At 42.9% G+C, this 21728-nt stretch overlaps 1 protein-coding gene across 2 annotated transcripts in view; it reads right to left on the minus strand.

Annotated features, from left to right (window-relative positions):
• RAB5A (RAB5A, member RAS oncogene family) overlaps positions 1-21250 on the minus strand; it is a 37407-nt gene extending 16157 nt beyond the window's left edge. The window contains exons 1-2 of one of the 2 annotated variants that reach the window (XM_054708115.1): positions 21214-21250; positions 15196-15450 (exon numbers count right to left, since the gene is read on the minus strand). In XM_054708115.1, the coding sequence (XP_054564090.1) occupies positions 15196-15358 (163 nt within the window). In that variant the 5' untranslated portion in view covers positions 15359-15450; positions 21214-21250. Of the gene's footprint in view, positions 1-15195; positions 15451-19915; positions 20338-21213 lie in introns of those variants that run through there. The other variant, XM_008153473.3, reaches the window with a different exon arrangement.
• Between the last annotated feature and the right edge of the window lie 478 nt (positions 21251-21728).

A 21728-nucleotide genomic window follows, 5' to 3' on the forward strand; every position in this document is an offset into this window, starting at 1 on the left:
TTAAAATATTTCCTCTAATTAATTCCCTTTTAATGTGCATGAATTTCGTGCACTGGGCCACTAGTATATATATAAAAACACTAATAGAAAAGCAAAGAGGAAAAAACTAAAATAATAGCAGTGTCACCATAGTGGAATCATGACTGAATGTTCCCCCTATGTAAAACTATCAGAAGTGGTGGATTTGAGAACCTATAAAGCTAAAAATTAAAAATATAAATTGCTATACAGAGGGGAAGGACCTTGTTGTACACAGGGGAAGGATCTAAGAAGATCAAGAGCTTATGATGTGTAGAGAAAGCAAAGGTTTTGAGACCCAAGTAACTCAATAAGAGTTCAATGGATCTGGATCAAACTTCACAATGAATATCCAATTAAGAAAAATAGCAGGAATTGACTGAGCAGTATCAAGAACCAGGTACCACCCTGGCCGGTGTGGCTCAGGTTGGTGGGATGTTTGTCCTGTGCAACAAAAGTTGCTGGTTCGATTCCTGGTCAGGTCACATGCTGCCCCGCACTGCAGGAGGCAGTCAATTGATGTTTCTTTCTCTCTCTCCCCTTCATCTAAAAACAAACAAACAAACAATAACAAAAAAACACAATAAAAATTAAATATAGAATAATAAAAAGAATCAGGTATTAAAGTTATCAGTAAAGTTAGAAGTTGGTTTGCTGGGAAAATAAGTATCAACAATAGTAATTTAATATAATGAATTTTCTAATACAGATGAGCACTGACTTCAGATGATAAAACACAGAGGCTCTGGCTGGCATGGCTCAGTAGCTGAGCATGGACCTATGAACCAGGAGGTCATGATTGGATTCCCAGTCAGGGCACATGTTTGGGTTGCGGGCACAGTCCCCAGTTAGGACCATGCAGGAGGCAGCGGATCAGTAATTCTCTCTCATCATTAATGTTTCTATCTCCCCCTCTCCCTTCCTTTCTGAAATCAATAAAAATATATATTTTAAAAAATTGCACATAGAAAATAAATGGTCTAGAGCTGACAACAGGAAAAATAAAAACTAAGGCCACTTTTATTGCCCTTTAAAATTGTATGTGCCGATTTTTTTCAATAGATGTAGTTACACATGTTGATGTATATGCGATTTGATATGTATGCTATTTTGTTGTATTGACAAGCTTCAAAATTTCATATGTCAAATTTTCAGAAGGTGTTAACATCATAGATATTTTTACAATTAAAAATGTCAAATTTCGTGCCAAAAAAAAAGAGCATTTGGAGTTTTAATTCATTACTGTATTTTGAAGAAAAAAGCTGCTGAATACTTTGGGAAGCTTATGGTGAACATGCTCCATCTCAAGATACTTGTGAATGCTGGTTTAAATGCTTTAAAAGTGATGATTTTGATGTGAAAGACAAAGAACGTCCAGGTCAACCGAAAAAGTTTGAAGATCAAGAATTACAAGCATTATTGGATGAAGATGCATGTCAAACTAAAAAACAACTTGCAGAAAGATTAAATGTTGCTCAGGAAACAATTTCCAATCATTTACAAGCAATGGGAAAGATTTTAAAGGAAGGAAATGGGTGCCACATCAACTGAACAAAAGACAAATGGAAAACCAAAAAGTCATCAGTAAAATGTTGCTTTAACAGCATGAAAGTCTTTTTTGCATCGAATTGTGACTGGTGATGAAAAGTGGGTTTATTTTGAGAGTCCCAAATGCACAAAATCATGGGTTGATCCAGGTTAACCATCAACACTGACTGCAAGGCCAAATTGCTTCAGAAAGACAATGCTCTGTGTTTGGTGGGATCAGGAAAGTGTGGTGTATTATGAGCTCCTAAATCCAGGTGAAACTGTTAATACTGACTGCTACCTACAACAAAATAATCAATTTGAACCATGCTTTGATCATGAAATGACCAGAATGTGCCAGAAGACACGGCAAAGTAATTTTGCTTCATGATGATGCACCATCACACAACACACTTCAAAACCAGTTAAAAACACGTTACAAAATCTTGCCTGGGAAGTATTAACCCACCCGCTGTATTCACCAGAGCTTGCTCCTTCACATTACCACTTGTTCCGATCGATGGCACATGCACTTTCTGAGCAGCACTTCAAAACATACAAAGTGGAAAATTGGGTCTCTGAATGGTTTGCCTCTAAACAAGAAAAGTTTTATTGGGATGGTATCCACAAATTACCTGAAAGATGGTGTAAATGTGTAGCTAGCAATGGATATTACTTTGAATAAAACACTTTTGATGTTTCTCTTGAAATTATCGTGTTTTCTTTGATTACAAAATCCGCATTATTAACTGATACACCTAGTATATGGGGGAAGTACCCAATAGATTATGGTAGCAAAGACCAACCACATTTTCAGGGAAGAGTTACATTGAATTAATGTGAGGAAAAGAAGGGGATACAAATAAATTAGGGCAGACAGAAAGCATACACATGTGACTAAATCCAAATAGAAAATATTACAAGTCTGGCAACAAGGTAAAAAGTTACTATCCTATCTAATAATAGAGTAATATGCAAATTAACCATCACTCTGCAACAAGATGGCGGCCCCCATAGCCACAAGATGGCGGCGCTCAGTCCACTCAGCTCTGCTGCTGGAGTGTCCAGCCTGTCCGCAGGAGCAGCGAAGCTGGATCTGCCTCGGTAGGGGTTTCTGATCTGCCCCCAGACATGGCAGTCAGAGCCTGGACAGCAGGGCATGGAGGCTTCCTTGGCAGTGGGGAAGCCCCAGGCTCTGCAAACAGAGCCAGGCCGGGAAAGCAGGGCATGGAGGCTTCCGCGGCAGCGGGGAAGCCCCAGGCCCTGCAAACAGAGCCTGGAAAGCCAGGCATGGGGGCTTCCTTAGTGTGTCGGTGTCCTCAAAGCCCCCAGGCCTGGAAGACAGAGCACACTGCAGGGCACTGGGGCTTCCTTCGCATGGCACATGGGGAGGCCGGCAGAAAGCAAAGAGCAGGGCATGGGGGCTTCATCTCCATAGTTGCAGCAAAACCTCCAGGTCTGCAGAGAGCAGAGAACCACGGGGAGTGGGCCTAAGTCATCAGTAGGACATCCCCTGAGAGCTCCTGGATTGTAGAGAGTGCAGGTTGGGCTGAGGGATCCCCATGCACGAATTTTGTGCACCGGGCCTCTAGTGCAGTGATGGCGAACCTATGACACGCATGTCAGTAGCCATTTCTGATGACACGCGGCCATATGCCGAGGATGAAATATTTGCTGCTCCTGAGGATGAAACATTTGCGACTAGCGTCTTGGAGTTAGTTTTTTCCTCAAAGTGACACACTACCCGAGTTATGCTCAGTTTTTTGGCGAAGTTTGACACACCAAGCTCAAAAGGTTGCCCATCACTGCTCTAGTGTAATATATAAAAAGATGGCAGTATCACCAAAAGTAAACCCATCTTATGAGATGATCTATAAACATCTATCATATAGGATTTATTCTTAAAATTTAATGATGCAGGAGGTAGCCAATCAATGCTTCTCTCATCATTGATGTCTCTCTCTCTCTCTTCTTCTCCCTTCTCTAAAATCAACAAAAAATATATTTTTAAAAAATCGATAAAAAAATCAATGATCATCTCATAAGGTATTGATATAATATAAAAAGAACTCCTCCAACTCAGCAACCCCAAAAACCCAAACAACCCAATTAAAAAATGGGCAAAGCACTTCAGTAGACATTTCTCTCAAGTAGAAATACAAATGGCAAAAGAAGCATATGGAAAGATGCCCAACAACACTAATCACTAGGAACATGACAATCAATGCCACTTCACACCCATCAGGACAATTATCAACAACAACAGAAAACAAGAATTGGCAAGAATATGAAGAAATTAAACCCTAGTGCATTTATGATAGGAATGTTAAATGGTGCAACTGCTGTGAAGTGGTATAGATTCTTAAAAAGATATCCTACATAATAAAATGGTAATATACAAATTGACCGTACCTCTGCTATGCCTGTGATTGGGCCGGGAGGCACGGGGGGTGGGGGGAGGCGGGACTTGGGGTGGCCGGGGTAGCCGATTGGGCCGGTGAGAGGAGCGGGGGTCGGGGACTCGCGATTGGCCGTTGCGCTGCTGAGCAGGGACCAAATGGGGCCGGCAGGACGCTGAGCTCGCGTCGCCAGCAGGCCGTGCGGCGGGAGTAAACGGGCCTCCGGGGCCGCGCGCATGCGGCCCCACCCCGGCTGGCCATGCGGCGGGAGTTAAAGGGCCCCGGTGCCGCGCGCACACGCCCCTGCCCTGGCCAGCTGTGCAGTGGGAATTAAAGGGCCCCCGGCACCGCGCGCATGCGCCCCCGCCCCAGCCGGCCGTGCGGCGGGAGTTAAAGGGCCCCCGGCACCGCGCGCACGTGCCCCCACCCTGGCCAGCCGTGCAGCGGGAGTGAACGGGCCTTTGGGGCCCAGAGCTCAGCATCCGCGCGGCAGGGGAGGAACCAGAAAAATGGATCTTTCCAGTTCCTGATGCTGAGAGCCCTATGGGTGCCAGGGTCCTCTACCTGCAGCCCCCAGTCGCAGCCCATCAGCCCCAGTCGCAGACTAGAAGCCCCCTGCCAGCAGTCCAGACGGGACCAGTGTGGCGCTGTGGTGGTGGGTGTCAGTGGGCATGCTACAGACATCAAATCACTGCCACCGAGGCCATCCCCCGACACACACTTGCAAGTAGTATGGTCCAAGGGGGTGACTCCTAAGGCAAGGCTCCCATGGCAGCTGATGCTCACCATGCCAGATGAAGAAGCCAGACCTGAAAGCCCAAGCCCCCGAGTACCTGAACTGCAGGGCGTCGTGGGCCAGGGCCCTGAGGAGGCCCCAGGACAAGCATCTTCCCAGAGGCTGTGCAGAAGGAGGGGAGGAACCTCTGGCTAGAGGCCGGGGTGAGGGATGCTGGCGTCTTTGCAGGCCAAGACAGGGCTGAGGGACACCCCCCTCTGAACCCCCGTGCACGAATTTCGTGCACCGGGCCTCTAGTTAAATATAAGACTCAACAATTCCACTGCTGGGTATATGCCAAAAAGATGTAAAAACAGGAACTTGAACAGATATTTGTACATCAATGTTCACAGCAGCATCATTCACAATAGCCAAAGGTAGAAGAAACACAATAGTCCAGTAAAGGATGAATGGGTAAGCCAAATATAATATATACATACGATAATATATTATTCCACCTTAAAGAGGTAGGAAATACTGACATGTTACAATATGGATGAACTTTGATGACATGCTAAGTGAAACAAGCCAGCCATAGAAGGACAAATACTGTATAATTTCTCTCACATCAGATTCCTAGAGCTAAATTCATGGACAAAAATAGTATGGTATTTGCCACAGACAGGGATAGGGGAAAAATTGGGAGTTATTGTTTGGGTACAGTTTCAGTTGGGGAAAATGAAAAAGTTCTGAAGATGGACAGTAGTGATGGTTGCACAACATGAATGTACAGAATACCACAGAACCGTAAGCTTAAAAATTATTAAAAATGTAAATTTTATATTATGCATCATTCAGCAACATCTAAAGATAATTGTTGTCAAATAAACTGCAATATTAGGAACTATTAATGATACATAGGAAAGAGTCTGCATGAAGTCAAGCAAAATCAGGTGAAGATTAAGAATCATTTTTCCAACACTGTTAAAAGTAATTCATGTACTTAAAAAAAAAAATCCTCAGATCCAGAGACATGAAAGCATGGAACAGAGTGTGGAATTTTGGAGGGAAAGTGGGGGAGGGTGGGTGGGTGGGAGTTAATCAACCAAAGACCTTGTATGCATATATGCATAACCCGTGGACCCAGACAGTGGGGTGGTAAGGGCCTGGGGTGGGGCGGGGTTTGATGGGGAAAAGGGGGGACATACGTAATACTTTCAACAATAAAGATTTTTTAAAAATTTAAAAATGACACAAATGTGCACACACACACAAAATAAATAAAATTCTTACCCAAGGATTAATTTTATTAATTTTAGAACTAGGGATGGAGGGAGGGAGCAGGAGAAAGAGATGGAAACATCAGATGTGAGAGAAAAATTGGGTTGCCTACCATTATGCGCCCGACCAGGGATCCAACCCACAACCTAGGTATGTGCCCTGACCAGAAATGGAACCCACAACCTTCTGGTGTACTGGACGACACTCCCAACAAACAGAAATCCAGCCGAGAGAGAGAGAGAGAGAGAGAGAGAGAGAGAGAGAGAGAGAGAGAGAGAGAGAGAGAGAGAGAGAGATTGATTGATTACTATCAAAGCTTGACCATTGTTCTAAAAGGACACCCAACTCTCCTAAGGGAATTCACTTATCAGGACATAACTTAGTTACATGTCACCAACTGAACATTGGCATGACAGTATTTCTGATAGTATATTAATGTGCATTGTTTTAAAATTAGTCTTATGGTGCACTCCCTCTCCAGGAGCACATCCATGCCTCACTCTTCCTCCTCTCCTCTTTTTCCCTCTCAGGCCGATCTCCTAAACTCTAAGGGGCTCCACAGACTTGCAACCAGGGGAGCAAAAGGCAGCAGCAGCAGCTGATCCCAGGCTAACCCCTAAACCAAGGCCCCCATTTCTCTAACTTCTCAGTGAGCCAAAGCAACCCTGCCTCGGCTCTCTTGTTGCTTCTTCTCTCCTAAGCCCTTCCTTGTTGCAGTGTCCCTAGCTTTAATAAACATGCCCTCAACATCAACTGGAAAACAAAATGAGTCTTAGGAGTTTGCATTTGGTTAGTATTAAGTTAGTGCCCCAAGCCTGATCACCCTAGAATGAACTGATAATACCAATATTTGAACCTTCAAGGCTAAGAGGCTGTGTTTACCTCACCAAAGGCACAATCCTTAAGTCTTTATTCACCAGATTGGATTTATCTAACAAGGATGTAACAAATACAGAACAGGGAAGCAGAATGAAGGTACACATTACAAAGAGAAAAGGCAAAGACATGGGAGAAAGGGGAGAGGTTATTTACAAGTTACTAACTAGTATCAGCTCCCTCCAAATATCAAGAGAGGAAAAATTAGTAAAATTAACTTAACTTTACCAATTATGTCTATGAAAGACATTTTATCTACAAACAACAAATACTTTATTAAGAAGCTTGAATATTATGAAATTTCTATAATATGCAAGGAAAACGACTCTGGTTTCTAGTTCCAGGTGTAAGGACCTTGGAAGCCACCATTTCACCCTGAAAAGAACAACAAACTGACAACCCTTCTTAGATCTGTAAGCGAAGTGAGGTCACAAGGCAATCTGCTACCCTCAAAACCAGAGAGAGACAGACAGGCAGATATAGAAAATCACACCTCAGAGCAGAAACCTAAGGAAACCAGTGCTCAGGTAGGAAAACATAACTATAATTGACAAATTGCTGGAGTTAAGGTGCAAACAAGCCTGAGTTAAAAACTCCAGGGAAACCCAGTTTTAACAGGGGCCACCGCACATTTTTTAATTTTACCTACAGGAACTTGACCAGGTTCTCACAGAAAATATCAGAGAAAAATCCTTTTGTACTCCTGGCAGGGTGAGGGAAAAGGACCCATTTTGAAATTAGCCAGATGCTCTGTTCTTAACAAGGCCTGCCCCCAGAGCAACAGGTTAATCTAAGCGTAGTCTTCGGGAATGTTATCAGTGTCTAAAGGACCTGGGCAAAGTAATACCCAACTCCAGCCAGCTCTAGCCTCCCAGGTGGGAGAAAGGAAAATTCTAACTCCAGATCACTTCAGCCATCCTGTCACCTCTAAGGGGGGAGGAAAAAAACACCACCTGACAAACTGAAGTTCACTGTCCAGGCACATAGGCTCAATAAAAGACAGACTTAATCACAGGACTACAGAATATTTCCCTTCCCCCCAAAACTAAAGACGTATTTACAGCAGTTGTTTCTACCCATTATATTATATCCAGCTAGCAAGAAAAGTTACAAGGCATACTAAAAGGCAAAAAAAAAAAAAAAAAAAAAAAAAAAGGGTTGAAAAGACAGTAAGCTTCAGAACCAGACATAGCAGGTGTTGCAATGATCAGATGGGAATTTAAAACAAGTAGGGTCAATGTAATAACAGCTCTAGTAGCTAAAGAAGACAGTATGGCCCTAGCTGGTTTGGCTCAGTGGATAGAGCGTCGGCCTGTGGACTGAAGGGTCCAGGGTTTGATTCTGGTCAAGGGCTTGTACCTTGATTGCAGGATCCTCCCCAGTCTGGGCCCTGGTCAGGGCGCAAGCAGGACGCAACCAATAGGTGTGTTTCTCTCACATTGATATTTCTCTCTTTCCCTCTAAGAAATCAATGGAATAATATTCTTGGGTGAGGATTAAAAAAATAAATGAAAGCACTGACTTCTTAAAAAAAAAAAAAAAAAAAGAGAGCATATCAGAATAGATGGGCAATGTCAGTGGAGAGATAGAATTCCTAAGAAAGAACCAAAAGAAATACCAGAGATAAAACAAATGTGTTTGGTGGGCTTATTCGAAGACTGGACATAGCTAAAGGAAAAATCTTAGGCCTTGAGGACATATTAATAGAAACCTCTAAAACTGAAAATATAAAGAGCACAAAGACAGAAAACAGCTACAACAAAAAACCCCAGAACAGAATATCCAAGGAAGAGCTATAGATCCAGGAAACTCAGAGAACGGCAAGGAAGATAAATGCTGAAATATCTACACTTACGCCTATCATTTTCAAACTATAGAAAATCAAAGATAATGTGCAAGGACAGTGCCCAGGCTATTTTGCAAAAGAAGCTTCTTTTCCCCTTCTCTTTGGTGATACCCTTTTTCTTTCTGGTTTAAGAACCTAGCACTTAATGCTTTCCAGACCTCAAGGGCATCTCCCAGGCCTTTAAAACATTACCGGCCTTGAAAGCGATTCTTATGTTTAGCAATATATCCAGCCACGAAGTGAACTTAAAAGTTCTAATATGTATCTGAAAATTTTACAACCCAAGAATGAAAAGGAGCAAATTAAAGAAGGGAGAAGAGACAGGGGAAGACTAATCCTAGAGTAATAACAGTTATAGGAAACTGTAGTCCCAGAACAAAATTATCTATGCCAAGCAATGCCCTCCCCCCCAAAAAAGTAAGAGGACCTGTACAGGAGAAAAAAGAGATGAAAAGATTGAAATCCTTTTGACCCTACAATATTTAAATAAAATTATTTCTGGTTCAGAAACCAAATCTGGAAAAAGATCTTACAGAAAAAGATCTTACAGAAATAAGTCGGGGGTGGGGGTGGGTTCCATGAATATATCCACTATTACATGATTACCTAAAAGAGCAAACAAAAAATATAAACATTAACTGCCCAACTATAAGGGTATGGTTAAAAAATAAAGTAAGAATGTAAGTTTTAAAAAGAAATATGAATATAATCCAGAGTTATTGAGAAATATAATTAACAAATGAAATAGAATACAATAGTATTACTACTATAAGTGAATCTATATAAAATATCATAAAATTGTAAGTAGTTCACAGAGAAAGGAAATACAATAGGTTATAAAAATATGCTTGACCTCATTCATAATATGGAAAATTTATACATAAAAAGTGTAGAGATCAATGCATATAAGAATAGCAAAGACTGACAAGTATGATGATACTTTGAGTTAATAAAATAGGGTTATAGGCATTCTATGCATTGCGATGGAGAAGGCAGTTTGGAAAATTTTTATGAGAATTACCAATGTATATAACCTTTGACAGAGTAATCAACTTCTAGAAGTTTATACTTTAGAAATACTTGAAATATGTGAGAAATGACTATGAATTAAGTTATTCACTGCAGCACTGATAAGAGCCAAAAATATAAAACAATGTGCAAATCCGAAACGAGAGAACTAATTAAGTATATCCATGCAATTGAATACTGTTACAGCCAAGAAAAATGAGGATGCTTTTCATAAAATGACATGGAAACTTGGCAGACTGTATTTTCCAACATGGTTGCAGTAAGGTTTCCCACAGTACACTCGTCTCATAACACAACACTGAAAACTCCTCTCTTGAATCTGTTGAAGCTTGTGACTAGAACATGCCTGATACTATCTGACTTTTGGGCCTAGGCCATAAAAGGCTATCCAGCTTTCACCTGGTACTTTTGGGACACACATTCTTGAACCCAGTCATCATACTGTGAGGAAACCCAAGCCAGGTGGGTGAGACCACCGGTAAGTGTTCTGGCTGTCAGCTCCAGCTGAGGTCCCAAGACTGCCAGCATTAGCTGCCAGATATGTTGAAGTGATTTTAGCCCCAGACTGACTACAACCCATGAGAGATCAGAAAACCATTTACTAGGCCCACTCAACCCCCAGAACATAGGAGAAAACAGCAAATTAGTGAATCAAAAGAGTTCATTGAACAACAACATAAAAATAGAAGTAGTTTACTATAGGTAGAATTGTGGCAGCACCATTTTACCAAACAGCTTTAAACACTTCAGCACCACCAGAGGGCATTAAGGAATTAAGTGAGACACAGTAAAAACTGTTTATGATCCCAATATGTGAAATACATTTTAAGAGAAAAAAAAGGTTAACTTGTATTGATTGTATTGTTGAATGTGGTGGAGAGTACACACTTTAAAAGAAAGTTATTGTATAATATGGACGAGAGTACACATTTTACAAGTTGGCTGTAGAAGAATCCTTATTTACTAGCTCAATCTGCTCAGTTTAAAAATGTGTATGCAGGGATTATAAAAGTGTTGATAAAAGGGTGCCAGAATAAGAACCAGCCTTTCTGTATCCTAAAAGAGCAAACAAAAAATTTAAGACAATGTGTCTCCTAATTCATAGCAATGTTTAAGTAGCCACATATAATAACATTTTAGTCTAGAATACTGGAGAATAATTGATGTTAAGATTATTAACCCTTTGCACTCGCTTTTTTCTCGATTCCTTTATTCTACTCGGGATTTAATTTTTTAAATACCCCAGATTTTACAAAGCGCGGCAGTAGAATAAAAAACTGGAGTTTCCTGTTTAATCTCCTTCTCGTGGAGAAAACTAGTCAAACCCCTGGAAGCTCCTTTCTGTGCTGTGAGAGCCTTCCAGGCCCCTCTTCCCCACACCTCCCCATCTTCTCCCCACACCTCCCCTCCCCAATAAACCCCCCACCCCCTCTTCCCCACACCTCCCCTCCCCAATGAATCCCTCTACCCCCTCTTCCCCACACCTCCCCATCTTCTCCCCACACCTCCCCTCCCCAGTAAGCCCCCACCCCCTCTTCCCCACACCTCCCCTCCCCAATGAATCCCTCTACCCCCTCTTCTCCACACCTCCCCTCCCCAATAAGTCCCCCTACCCCCTCTTCCCCACACCTCCCCTCCCCAATAAACCCCCACCCCCTCTTCCCCCCACCTCCCCTCCCCAATAAACGCCCACCCCCTCTTCCCCACACCTCCCCTTTCCAATAAACCCCCACCCCCTCTTCCCCACACCTCCCCTCCCCAATAAGTCCCCCCACCCCCTCTCCCCCACACCTCCCCACACCTCCCCTCCCCAGTAAGCCCCCCTCCATCTCCTCCTCAGCACCCCCCAATAAATCCCCACCCCTTCTTCCCCATACCTCCCCTCCCCAGTAAACTCCCACCCCTCCATCTCCTCCACAGCACCCCCCAATAAATCCCCCACACCTCCCCTCCCCAATGAATCCCTCTACCCCCTCTTTCCCACACCTCCCCTCCCCAATAAGTACCCCTACCCCCTCTTCCCCACACCTCCCCTCCCCAGTAAGTCCCCCTACCCCCTCTTCCCCACACCTCCCCTCCCGAAAAAAAAAAAAAAAAAAAAAAAAAACTGGAGTTTCTTTTCATACCAACTTATTTATTTGGGTTTTTTTGTATTTCAAATTATTGATACATTCAAAGAGTATAAAAAGAGCTGCTACCGATGCTAACCGTGTCGAGTCACACTCAACATCCGAGTGCAAAAGGTTAAAAGATAACTTTAGGTCAGAATGGGTACAAATCTTTACAACTTTTTGAGTAATACAATCTATCTCAAATACTGAATATGTACTTTCTAAAAGGAAATAATCTATATCTATAAAAGCCAAGCTACCGGAAGGACCGGTTGTTATGGTGCGCACTGAGGCCAACTGGCCCAATCAGGGCCCGATCCACCCAACCCCCAACCTCCTGCATCTCCTCCCCCTGGCCAGCCCTGCCCCTGATCGGCCCCCATCAGGGCGGGATGGCGGACCCAACCTGTGCACGAATTCTTGCACTGGGCCTCTAGTATTATGCATAAAGATAATATTCTTTCACTGGAAGCCAAAGATTAAACTACACAAATTCTAACTCTTGCTGTATCAGAAAGAATAATGAATATTTTAAAAACCATTTTTCTCACCAACCAAAAACCATATACTGGTAGTCTGTCTCTAGGTCTTGTGTCCTTTCTCAAAAGTGCTTGTAATTGAAAGTAATGTACAGATGCAAAAAGATAAAGGCAAATAAATAAATGCCCAGATTACAATTATACAAACAAGTGTTTCTGAATGGCAATAGTAGAAAGTTTACTACTTCAGGAAAAACATGAGTTTTTCAGATTTAAATTTTCTGGATGGCTTTTATTTCTCAGTTTAGGAAGCAACTTTAACATCTGCATACATGTAGTATTCTATTTAAAAGTAATTTCTCCCTCTGAGAAAACTTCCACAAATAACTTAGTTGATGTGGGAGGCATACATTTAATGTAATATACATGGACTAACCACTTTTGTGAAGACTTAAGATTTTACCATACTTAGTTGTAAATCCTCATGTTATATACTTGAATGAATCTGCAAAAACGTCATTATTAGAAAAGCTCAACTTTAGGACGTAATTGCTTCTAGTTTTTTAAATCTTATTTGTTCCTGTAATTTTAATGAGAAGCTTTACATTCTAAGAAACAAAAATCTGAGCATAAAATTCTTAAACATTATCAAATGCTATGTACCAAGTAGAAGAGTCATAATTCCAAAATAATGGCATGTCATGACAATGTAACGAAATATCATTAGTGATGAAAATGACTCAGCAAGGGCCTGGCTGGAGTGGCTCAGTTGGCTGGAGTGTAGTCTCACATACCGAAAGGTTGCAGGTTTGATTTCCGGTCAGGGCACATACCTAGGTTGTGGGTTAGATCCCTGGTCAGGGAACATACAGAAGGCAGCCAATCGATTTTCTGTTTCATATCAATGTTTCTCTCTCTCTCACCCACCCCCACCCCGCCCAAACACACACACACTCCCTTCCTTTCTCTAAAATCAATGGACATATTATTCTGTGAGGATTTTTTTTTTAAAAAAAGGACTCAGCAAAAAGTTATGTGATGGCAGTGGTAATAGCTAACATTTAATAAGCATTTTACTCTGTGCTTAGGCATTGTGCCAACAAATATAAACACACACACACACACACACACACACACACACACACACACACATTTTTGTTAATCCTTGCAGAAAGGTCTTTCAAGTTAAGTACTACTATTTCCATTTCATATAGGGAAAAATAAAGCTGGGTATGACTTGCCTAAGATTGCTGGTATGTACTAGAGCTAGAATTTAAAATCAAACCAGGGGGATACAAAGTCCCCACTTACTTTCTTAAAAAAAAAAATTTTTTTTTTTAAATTGATTTCAGAGAGAGAGGGAGAGGGAGAGAGAGAGAAAGAGAGAACAATAATATATTGCTCACTAAATATTCTAAAAATGACAGAATTTTTGTGATTCAAAGTAAAAGCTCCATGATATGGACTATATTTTTCTTTTTTTTAAAGAGGTTTTTATTGGTGTTTTTAGAGAGTAAGGGAGAAGGTGAGAGAGAGAAACATCAATGTGAATGAGTACCTCCTGGAGGTCAGCTACCTCCTGCATGTCCCCCACTGGGGATTCGGGCATGTGCCCTGTCTGGGAATTGAACTGGCAACCTTTTTGGTGCACAGAATGACGCCCAACCAAGTGAGCCACTCTAGTCAGGGCTGTACTACATTTCTGATGCTCATCCATTACAAAAACACAAAACACTAAAACAATGTAACACTATGTGATTATATAATGTAAGAGGTTGACAAATACTATTATACTGCTGAGTCTATTAAAGTGGGAATACCACTCACCTAGTGTATTTCTGTATGTAGGGAAAATCCAAGAGGTAGTTGAGTTCTGGAATTTATCTTACTGGAAGGGTTTAAGACTATGAATAAAATTCTCAAGCGTACGTACTAGAGAATATACACTAAATGCATAGCACAAAATTATGCTTCTTGAAAGATGGAATCTAAGAAGCTGCTACATGACAGTGGGTATACGCCTTACATATTTCAAAAGTTTGGCTTTTTAAATGTATAAGGTTAAAATAAATTCATATATACCTAAAAAAATATAGTACTGTTTAATTGCATACCTTTTAAAATATTGTGTCATACCTACTGGCTGGTCGCTTAGCCTTGGAAAATATTGTGAATCTTAAAGCTGTTGTGGTTCCTCTGACATTATCTAATCCAAAGCTTCCTTTGACAGATCAAGTTAAGACCTCCAAAAGGCTGTTCTGAGCCACCACTATATAGTTATGATTTCTTTGATTAAATTAAATTATTTAATATTCTTTCTTCTAACCACAAAACTGAACTGTTAGTTGTCTCCTCTTTGTCCTACTCATTACCTTCCTCTCATCTTGGTCCTACCAAGTGCTTTTTCTACTTCTTCCCCCACTTCATGTCCCTCTCCATTAATAACTCACTTTTTCTCTTCTGTCACCCTAGGAGCATTCTTGAACAAGTTTAATAAAATTTAATTTATTTTTACAAATTAGTGTAATTTACAAATATTTAGATTTAGAAGTTTAAGATTCTTTTACCATTCTAAAGCCAATATAATTCAGCACACTTCTCTATTAATTTGAAGAAGCTTATAATTATCAAGAAATAGATACCAGATAAAATCTCATTACTTGGAACATTAATTCTACTCTTGTTCACATCTGTATTTTAGCTCCCATACAACCATCTTAAGGATAACCAGAAAAATCAAAATGTAAAATTATCTTAACAAGAATCAAGGTAAATTTTACAGCTTGAGGTATACTGAACAGCTCTTTTCTTCACTATGTTACCTATTTAGGAATTCACCACCACACAACTGAAATTGCAAAATCATTTTTGCCAATGTGAGACAATTAAATGAAGGGAAAAAAGAACATCTTACCCCCGATGGTACTCTCTTGAAACTCATGAAATTGGCCTTTCACAAAACGAAGCACTAGGCTTGATTTGCCAACAGCAGACTCGCCCAGAAGTACTAGTTTGAACTGGCATATTTTATTTCCAGTATTTGGCCCGTTGGGTCTTGTTGCTCCTCGATTAGCCATGTCCAAATTTGAAAGAAGTCCCTAATTTCAGTCTCTTAAATGAACTTCCAGGATGCAAGGTGTCAATTTTTTCTTTCTGGAGGCAAAGAAACCTATAAAGAAACAAATGAGTTAAATATATAAAATAATAAAACAAAACAATAATATTAATCACTTTAGCAAATTTTGCCTATAATATATTATTGTATAACAATTATATCCTTGCCTTAGCTGGTTTGGCTTAGTGGATAGAGCATCGGCCCGGACTGAAGGGTCCAGGGTTTGATTCCAGTCAAGGGCACATGCCCTGGTTGTGGGCTCGATCCTCAGTAGGGGACGTGCAGGAGGCAGCCAATCAATGATTCTCTGTCATCATTGATGTTTCTCTCCCTCTCCCTTCCTCTCTGGAAATCAATAAAATATATCTTAAAAAATTATAACCTCTACTGGACATTGAATGCCATTGAGTTTAAATCATTTGTAATGAAATAACATAAAGGCATTAAGATTTGAGCCTATAATCATGCAGCTAAATCCCAGAGCTTTAAAAATAAAATAAAGTTAGACTATTATAATCCTTAAAAACGAGGAACCCTGACCTGGTTGCTCAATTGGTTAGAACAGTGGTCGGCAAACTGCGACTCGTGAGGCACATGCGGCTCTTTGGACCCTTGAGCTTTTAGCAAAGGCCAGCTTAGGAGTACCCTAATTAAGTTAATAACAATGTACCTACCTATATAGTTTAAGTTTAAAAAACTTGGCTCTCAAAAGAAATTTCAATCGTTGTACTGTTGATATTTGGCTCTGTTGACTAATGAGTTTGCTGACCACTGGATTAGAACATCCTCCCAATATGCCAAGTTTTTGGGTTCGATCCCCAGTCAGGGTACATACAGAAATCAACCAATGAATGCATAAATAAGTGGAACACCTGGCTGAAAATTTTAATTTTCAACTATAATTGACATTCAGTATTACTTTAGTTCCAGGTATGCTGCATAGTAATTAGACATTTATACAACTTAGGAAGTGACCTCCCCTTAAGTCTAGTACCCACCTAGCACCCTACAGTATTACAATACTAGTGCCCTGGTGCACGAATCAGTGCACATTGACAGAAAATTAATTATAAGGTGGCCAGTGGGGTGAAATGGGCCGGACACGCCCTGGTCCCTCCCTGACGGTTACACCAGGGGCGGCACAGCAGCTTGAAGGTCATCAGCAGAGTGACTCAAAGGTCGTCTGTAGAGTGAGCAGGGTCCCACCAACAGGTGGGGTCCCTTGGCCTGGCCTGCAGGAATCAGGCCAAAACCGGCTCTCCGACATCCCCCGAAGGGTCCTGGATTGCGAGGGTGGTTCTCGGGTGACCCACCCCGGAATCCAGCTCCTTCCTCTCTGGTTCCAGGTGCATGACCCTTGAACCACCGCTGCCAAGTCACGGCAGCTCCTGCGTTGAACGTCTGCCCCCTGGTGGTCAGTGTGTGACATACCTACTGACTGGTCGCTTAGCCTTTTAAATATATAGACTAGAGGCCCAGTGCACAACATTTGTGCACTCGGGGGTCCCCTCAGCCCAGCCTGCGCCCTTCAGCAATTCGGGAGCCCTTGGGGGATGTCTGACTGACAGCTTAGGCCCGCTCCAGGCCTAAGCAGTCAGTCGGACATCCTTAGGGCGGCCACAGAGAAGGGAGAGGCTCCCACCACCACTGCTGCGCTCGCCAGCCTCGAGCAGGGCTTCTGGATGAGTGGTGCTCCCCTTGTGGGAGTGCACTGACCACCAGGAGGCAGCTCCTGCATTGTTGAGCGTCTGGCCCCTGGTGGTCAGTGTGCCGTCACAGTGACCAGTCTTTCCACCGTTCATTCAATTTACATATTACCCTTTTATTATATAGGATTATTGACTATATTCACTATGCTCTACTTTACATCCCCATGACTATTTTGTGACTGCCAATTTGTACTTGTTAATCCCGTGGACAAAAAAGATTTTTGGCTCCCAGGTTTTTATGTCTAACAGCTGAAAGATGTAAAACGGTTTCTTCATGTGCTCAAGTACACATACATGGAAGTGTTAATAGTGGTTTCCTATGTGGTGAGCTTATTAGTGTCTTATTTATTTACACTTTCTGTAGTATCGGGGCTAACAATTAAATATTTTGTTATTTTCTATTTAATACATTTAGAAAAAACTAGCCTGAATGGCAACTCCTGTCTTCTATTAACTAGTGATGCTAATTTTCAATCTTAAAGGTATTAGCAAACATTTAAAGAACGCTTTTCCAATCTACTCACAAGTCAATCCTAAAATTTCCTTTTCTCTCATCTGTAATCAAAACCTGATCATGTGCTTACTAAATAATATTAAATCTGACAATTCTCTCCCTAGAATCATTTTTAAAAAATATATTTTTATTGATTTCAGAGAGGAAGGGAGAAGAAGAGAGAGATAGAAACATCAATGATGAGAAGCATTGATTGGCTGCCTCCTGCATTCCTCCTACTGGGGATCAAGCCAGCAACCCGGGCAAATGACCTGGAACAGAATTGAACCCGGGACCCTTCAGTCTGCAGGCTGACACTCTATCCACTGAATCAAACCAGCTAGGGCAAATCATCATTGTTATATTTCACTTAGGTACCTCCATAAGAAATTTGCCCTCCCCATAAAATGAGTTTACATAAGAATCTCTCTTGACAATGAATTCATTAATAAACACATCCAAGAGACCTTATATTCAAGACAATAAAGTCACCTCTGCCTTATCTAAACAGCAGCGTGGAAGACTCCTTTACGGTAACACGTATTTACAGATGAAATAGGTCTAACTGCTTCCAAATAATGGGGTTGTAGACTGGCCATACAAAAGAGAACTTAAACTAGGTGATGGGTTCTCATTATTACTCTTCTCCCTACATCTGTGTATTTAAAAATTCTTCCAAAATAAAAAAAATGCTCCAAAACACCCCCTCCCCCACCCCATAAAAACATACCAGATCTGGGAATCTAATTTGGCTGGCCGTACCAATTTTTGCCAAAGCAAGTTCTTTCATTTCCAATTCGCTATTTCCAGAATACCTAATTTACATAGCTGCTGTGAGAATTAAATGAGAGATTATATGTAAAATAATCTCCAATACAGTGGGGCACATAAAATTGAAAACTGGTAGAAGCTCTTTGATGAGATAATGACCAAATATCAATAGAATGTCATGTAGACTGAAAATGCATCAACATACCTTCAGATATTACACACAATAGCAATGGAAATATTTTCCAATTGTCTAATTACCTTACAAAACAGCAAATTAAACTACTCAAGGAAAAATATGCTCCGAATTTGCATGGTACTTACTAAATTTCAGGAAAAAAATCAGATTCCCATTATAAAAAAATTATAACTTAGCTTTGCCTTCTATTGGATTATGATTCACCATAGGCTTTCAAACAGAACATAACTAAATTTAATTATACAGTCACCTTAACATTATGAAAAACTATGTGCATTTATTTGCATTCACCACTGAAACTTGTTTTGCAAAACAAAGATTTTGCATAAAATGCATTTTCATCTTTTGAAAAAATTTTAAAACTGGTTTTCTATCATCAGAATTGTATTAATAACAGCAGCTACCATTTACTGGGCCTTATCTTGTGCCAAGCACCATTCCATGACTTTTGCTTACAACAATTCTATGAGCTCATATTATTGCCTCTAGTTTACATTAAAAATAAAGTTTCTGGGCCGTCTTGAATTATCACAGAGGTGTACAGGTATTTTTTTTTTTTTTCCTACTTCTTAAGTGAAAGGCAACTGATTCAACACTGACTGCATTAAACAAGACAAAAACCAAAAACGTGAATGACGCCGTTCAGTGCTTAAAATGTCTTAAGTCTATCGGGGGGTAACCAGCTTCCAGGAGAACAGCAGAGCAGGTTTAATGGTCTCTACCCCGGGAGCGTGTCCAGCGGCCTAGTTGCCTGGAGTTCTTTAAAGATGCGGTTCACCACCTTCCTCAGATAAGACAAGAATCTCTAGACAGCCTATCTTGATGAGCCACCTCCTCCCTCCAAGGCCCGTCTTCGGAAGTCGAAGGTAGGCGGGGCTCCCCAAATTCACACCTGCTGTAGACCCTGGTTCCTCCATAGAGAACACCTCAGTAACTGGTACTAAACTCCGGGTCGCCGGAACCAGCGGGGCCCGCCAGGCCTCAGGGCCATCTTCCCGGGCCTCTCCCCTGGAATCTGGCCTGGTTTTGGCCGTCTCCCCCTCTCCCCCGAGACTGCCGGGGCCTGGGGCCCACGAAGCCGCGGCCTCCAGACGCCTTCGCGGCGCCATCTTGAGAAGGGAAGAGGGTGACACCCGTCGCTCCCTCCGCCAGACCGCAAATCCTGGTCCTCCAGAGCCTCTGGAAGGATGAGTCCACGGGGCCGGCGGGGCGAGACTCCGAGTTCGACAGCTCTCTGGTCCCGGGTACTGGCGCGCGAGAGGTGGGAGGGGCGGGGGGCTCGGTGCCGGCAAGGGCCCCCGACAAACCGGGGACAGCAGATAGCCTGGGGTCCCGGCCCGCCCCGGTTACCTTAGACCGCAGCTCGCAGGGCCGCAGGGCGGAAGCTCCTGGCAGCAGGTCCCAGGCGGAGCCCCAGAGAAGGCTGTGGCTTTGGCGGCGAGGCGTCTTCTCCTCGCGCCGCTCCCCTCAGACTGGACGGTGCGGGGCTGGCGCCGTGGTGCCGCCCCCGTCGGCCTCGGTCTCCGCCTCTCGCCGCTCCGCCTTCCTCTTTCCTTTCTCCTCCTCCTCCTCCTCCTCCTCCGCCGCCGCCGCCGCCACCACCACCGTCGGCGCACGAGTTCCCCCTAATTCTTCCTTCTCCTCCCCCTTCCTCCGCCTCCTCTCGGGCCGGCCGCGGGCTCCTTCGCGAACCAAAACACAAACACTCCAGCCCCGGCGCGGAAGCCACTTCCGCCGCCCGGCGCCGGCCTCGCCGCCACGTCGCCGCACGTAGCGAACGATGCCCCTACGTCACTTCCTGTCGCCGCCAGTCCGACACCGCTCCGTCAGCTCCCCGGCTCCTCTCAAAACCCTCCGGGTAGGCGCTGGTCGCCGGGCGGGGGTGGGCGTGTCACGTGGTCCCGGCAGTTCCACCGCCTCCCTCCCCGCAGGCGCGGGGCCCCGCCCTCCCTGGCGCCATTGTTATCTGGGCGGCGGTCTCGCTCCCCGCGGCCGGGGGCGGGGGAAACTCCATGCCCGCCCTGCTTTCGGGGAGATGCGGAGGGAACTTGTGTTTGTTGCTCCCAGTCCACGTGGGGCGGCGAATTCCCTCTGTGAATATTAACTCACAGTCCCCCTTACCCTACCCCGCAATACCCCAACTCTGGCATCCCGCTTGTGGATCATGTCTAACAGGAGAGAGACCCCCATTATATCCCTGGGGTCGGGTTGGTCGGTGAAGGCAGTAAGTGGTATTTTACTCTAGGAAGGAGGCTAAGACCTTCCCTAACCTCAAAGTTGTCTTCTTAAAAGAAATATATTGATTTCAGAGAGGAAGTGAGAGGGAGAGATAGGAACACCAATGATGAGTCATTGATCTGCTGCCTCCTGCACGCCCCCTACTGGGGATCAAGCCTGCAACCTGGGCGTGTGCCCTGATGGGGAATCAAACCCGTGACCTCTTGGTTCAGAGAGTTGATGCTCAACCACTGAGCCACACCAGCTGGGCCCCAAAGTTGTCTTTAAGGGGGGAAATCCTAAAATAATCACTTGCTTTTATTGTGCGTTTACTATTTTTATGGAGCAGAGGGCAAATTCTAAAATACTAGCTAGTTTTATTCACAGTTTCCCTTCATGGGTTACTGTACTAAAGGTTTCATAGAAGTTACCTGAAGTTGTCCTCTCCAATGTCCGGCTAGCACAGTGCCTGGCAGTCCGGAGTCTTTTTCAGTCTTGGTTGTGGAATTAATGAATGAGGCATACCTGTTTTAGAGGTAAAGAATTTGAGTCACAGAGATTGTGTAACTTGTCCAAAATCAACACGGAGTTGGTGATGAAATTCTAACCTGCAAGCCAGCCCCAGAACCTGAGTTCTTAAGCACAAATTCTAGAGAAAGACAACCCAAAACATTCATTACCCTCCACTGCAGACCTGCATAAGATAGGCTGCTTTGGTTAAATCTCACACAGTAGGCAGTGTCTGGCCAGGCATTTGAAGTAAAACAAACAAATTTTGTTTTGTAATTCGGTAGACTGTTAAAATTGATTTTTCACTCAGGATAATGGCTACTTTTCAGTTTGCTGTGTACCATTTATAGCTCTGTTGTGAGGGCATCAGTATTGATTGTCTAGGATGTGTACTTGGGAAAAGATACCCCGTGGGTGCTCAGTCAACATTATGCAA

This window comes from Eptesicus fuscus, chromosome 18 (assembly GCF_027574615.1).
Source record: "Eptesicus fuscus isolate TK198812 chromosome 18, DD_ASM_mEF_20220401, whole genome shotgun sequence".
NCBI classification, from domain to species: Eukaryota; Metazoa; Chordata; class Mammalia; order Chiroptera; family Vespertilionidae; genus Eptesicus; species Eptesicus fuscus.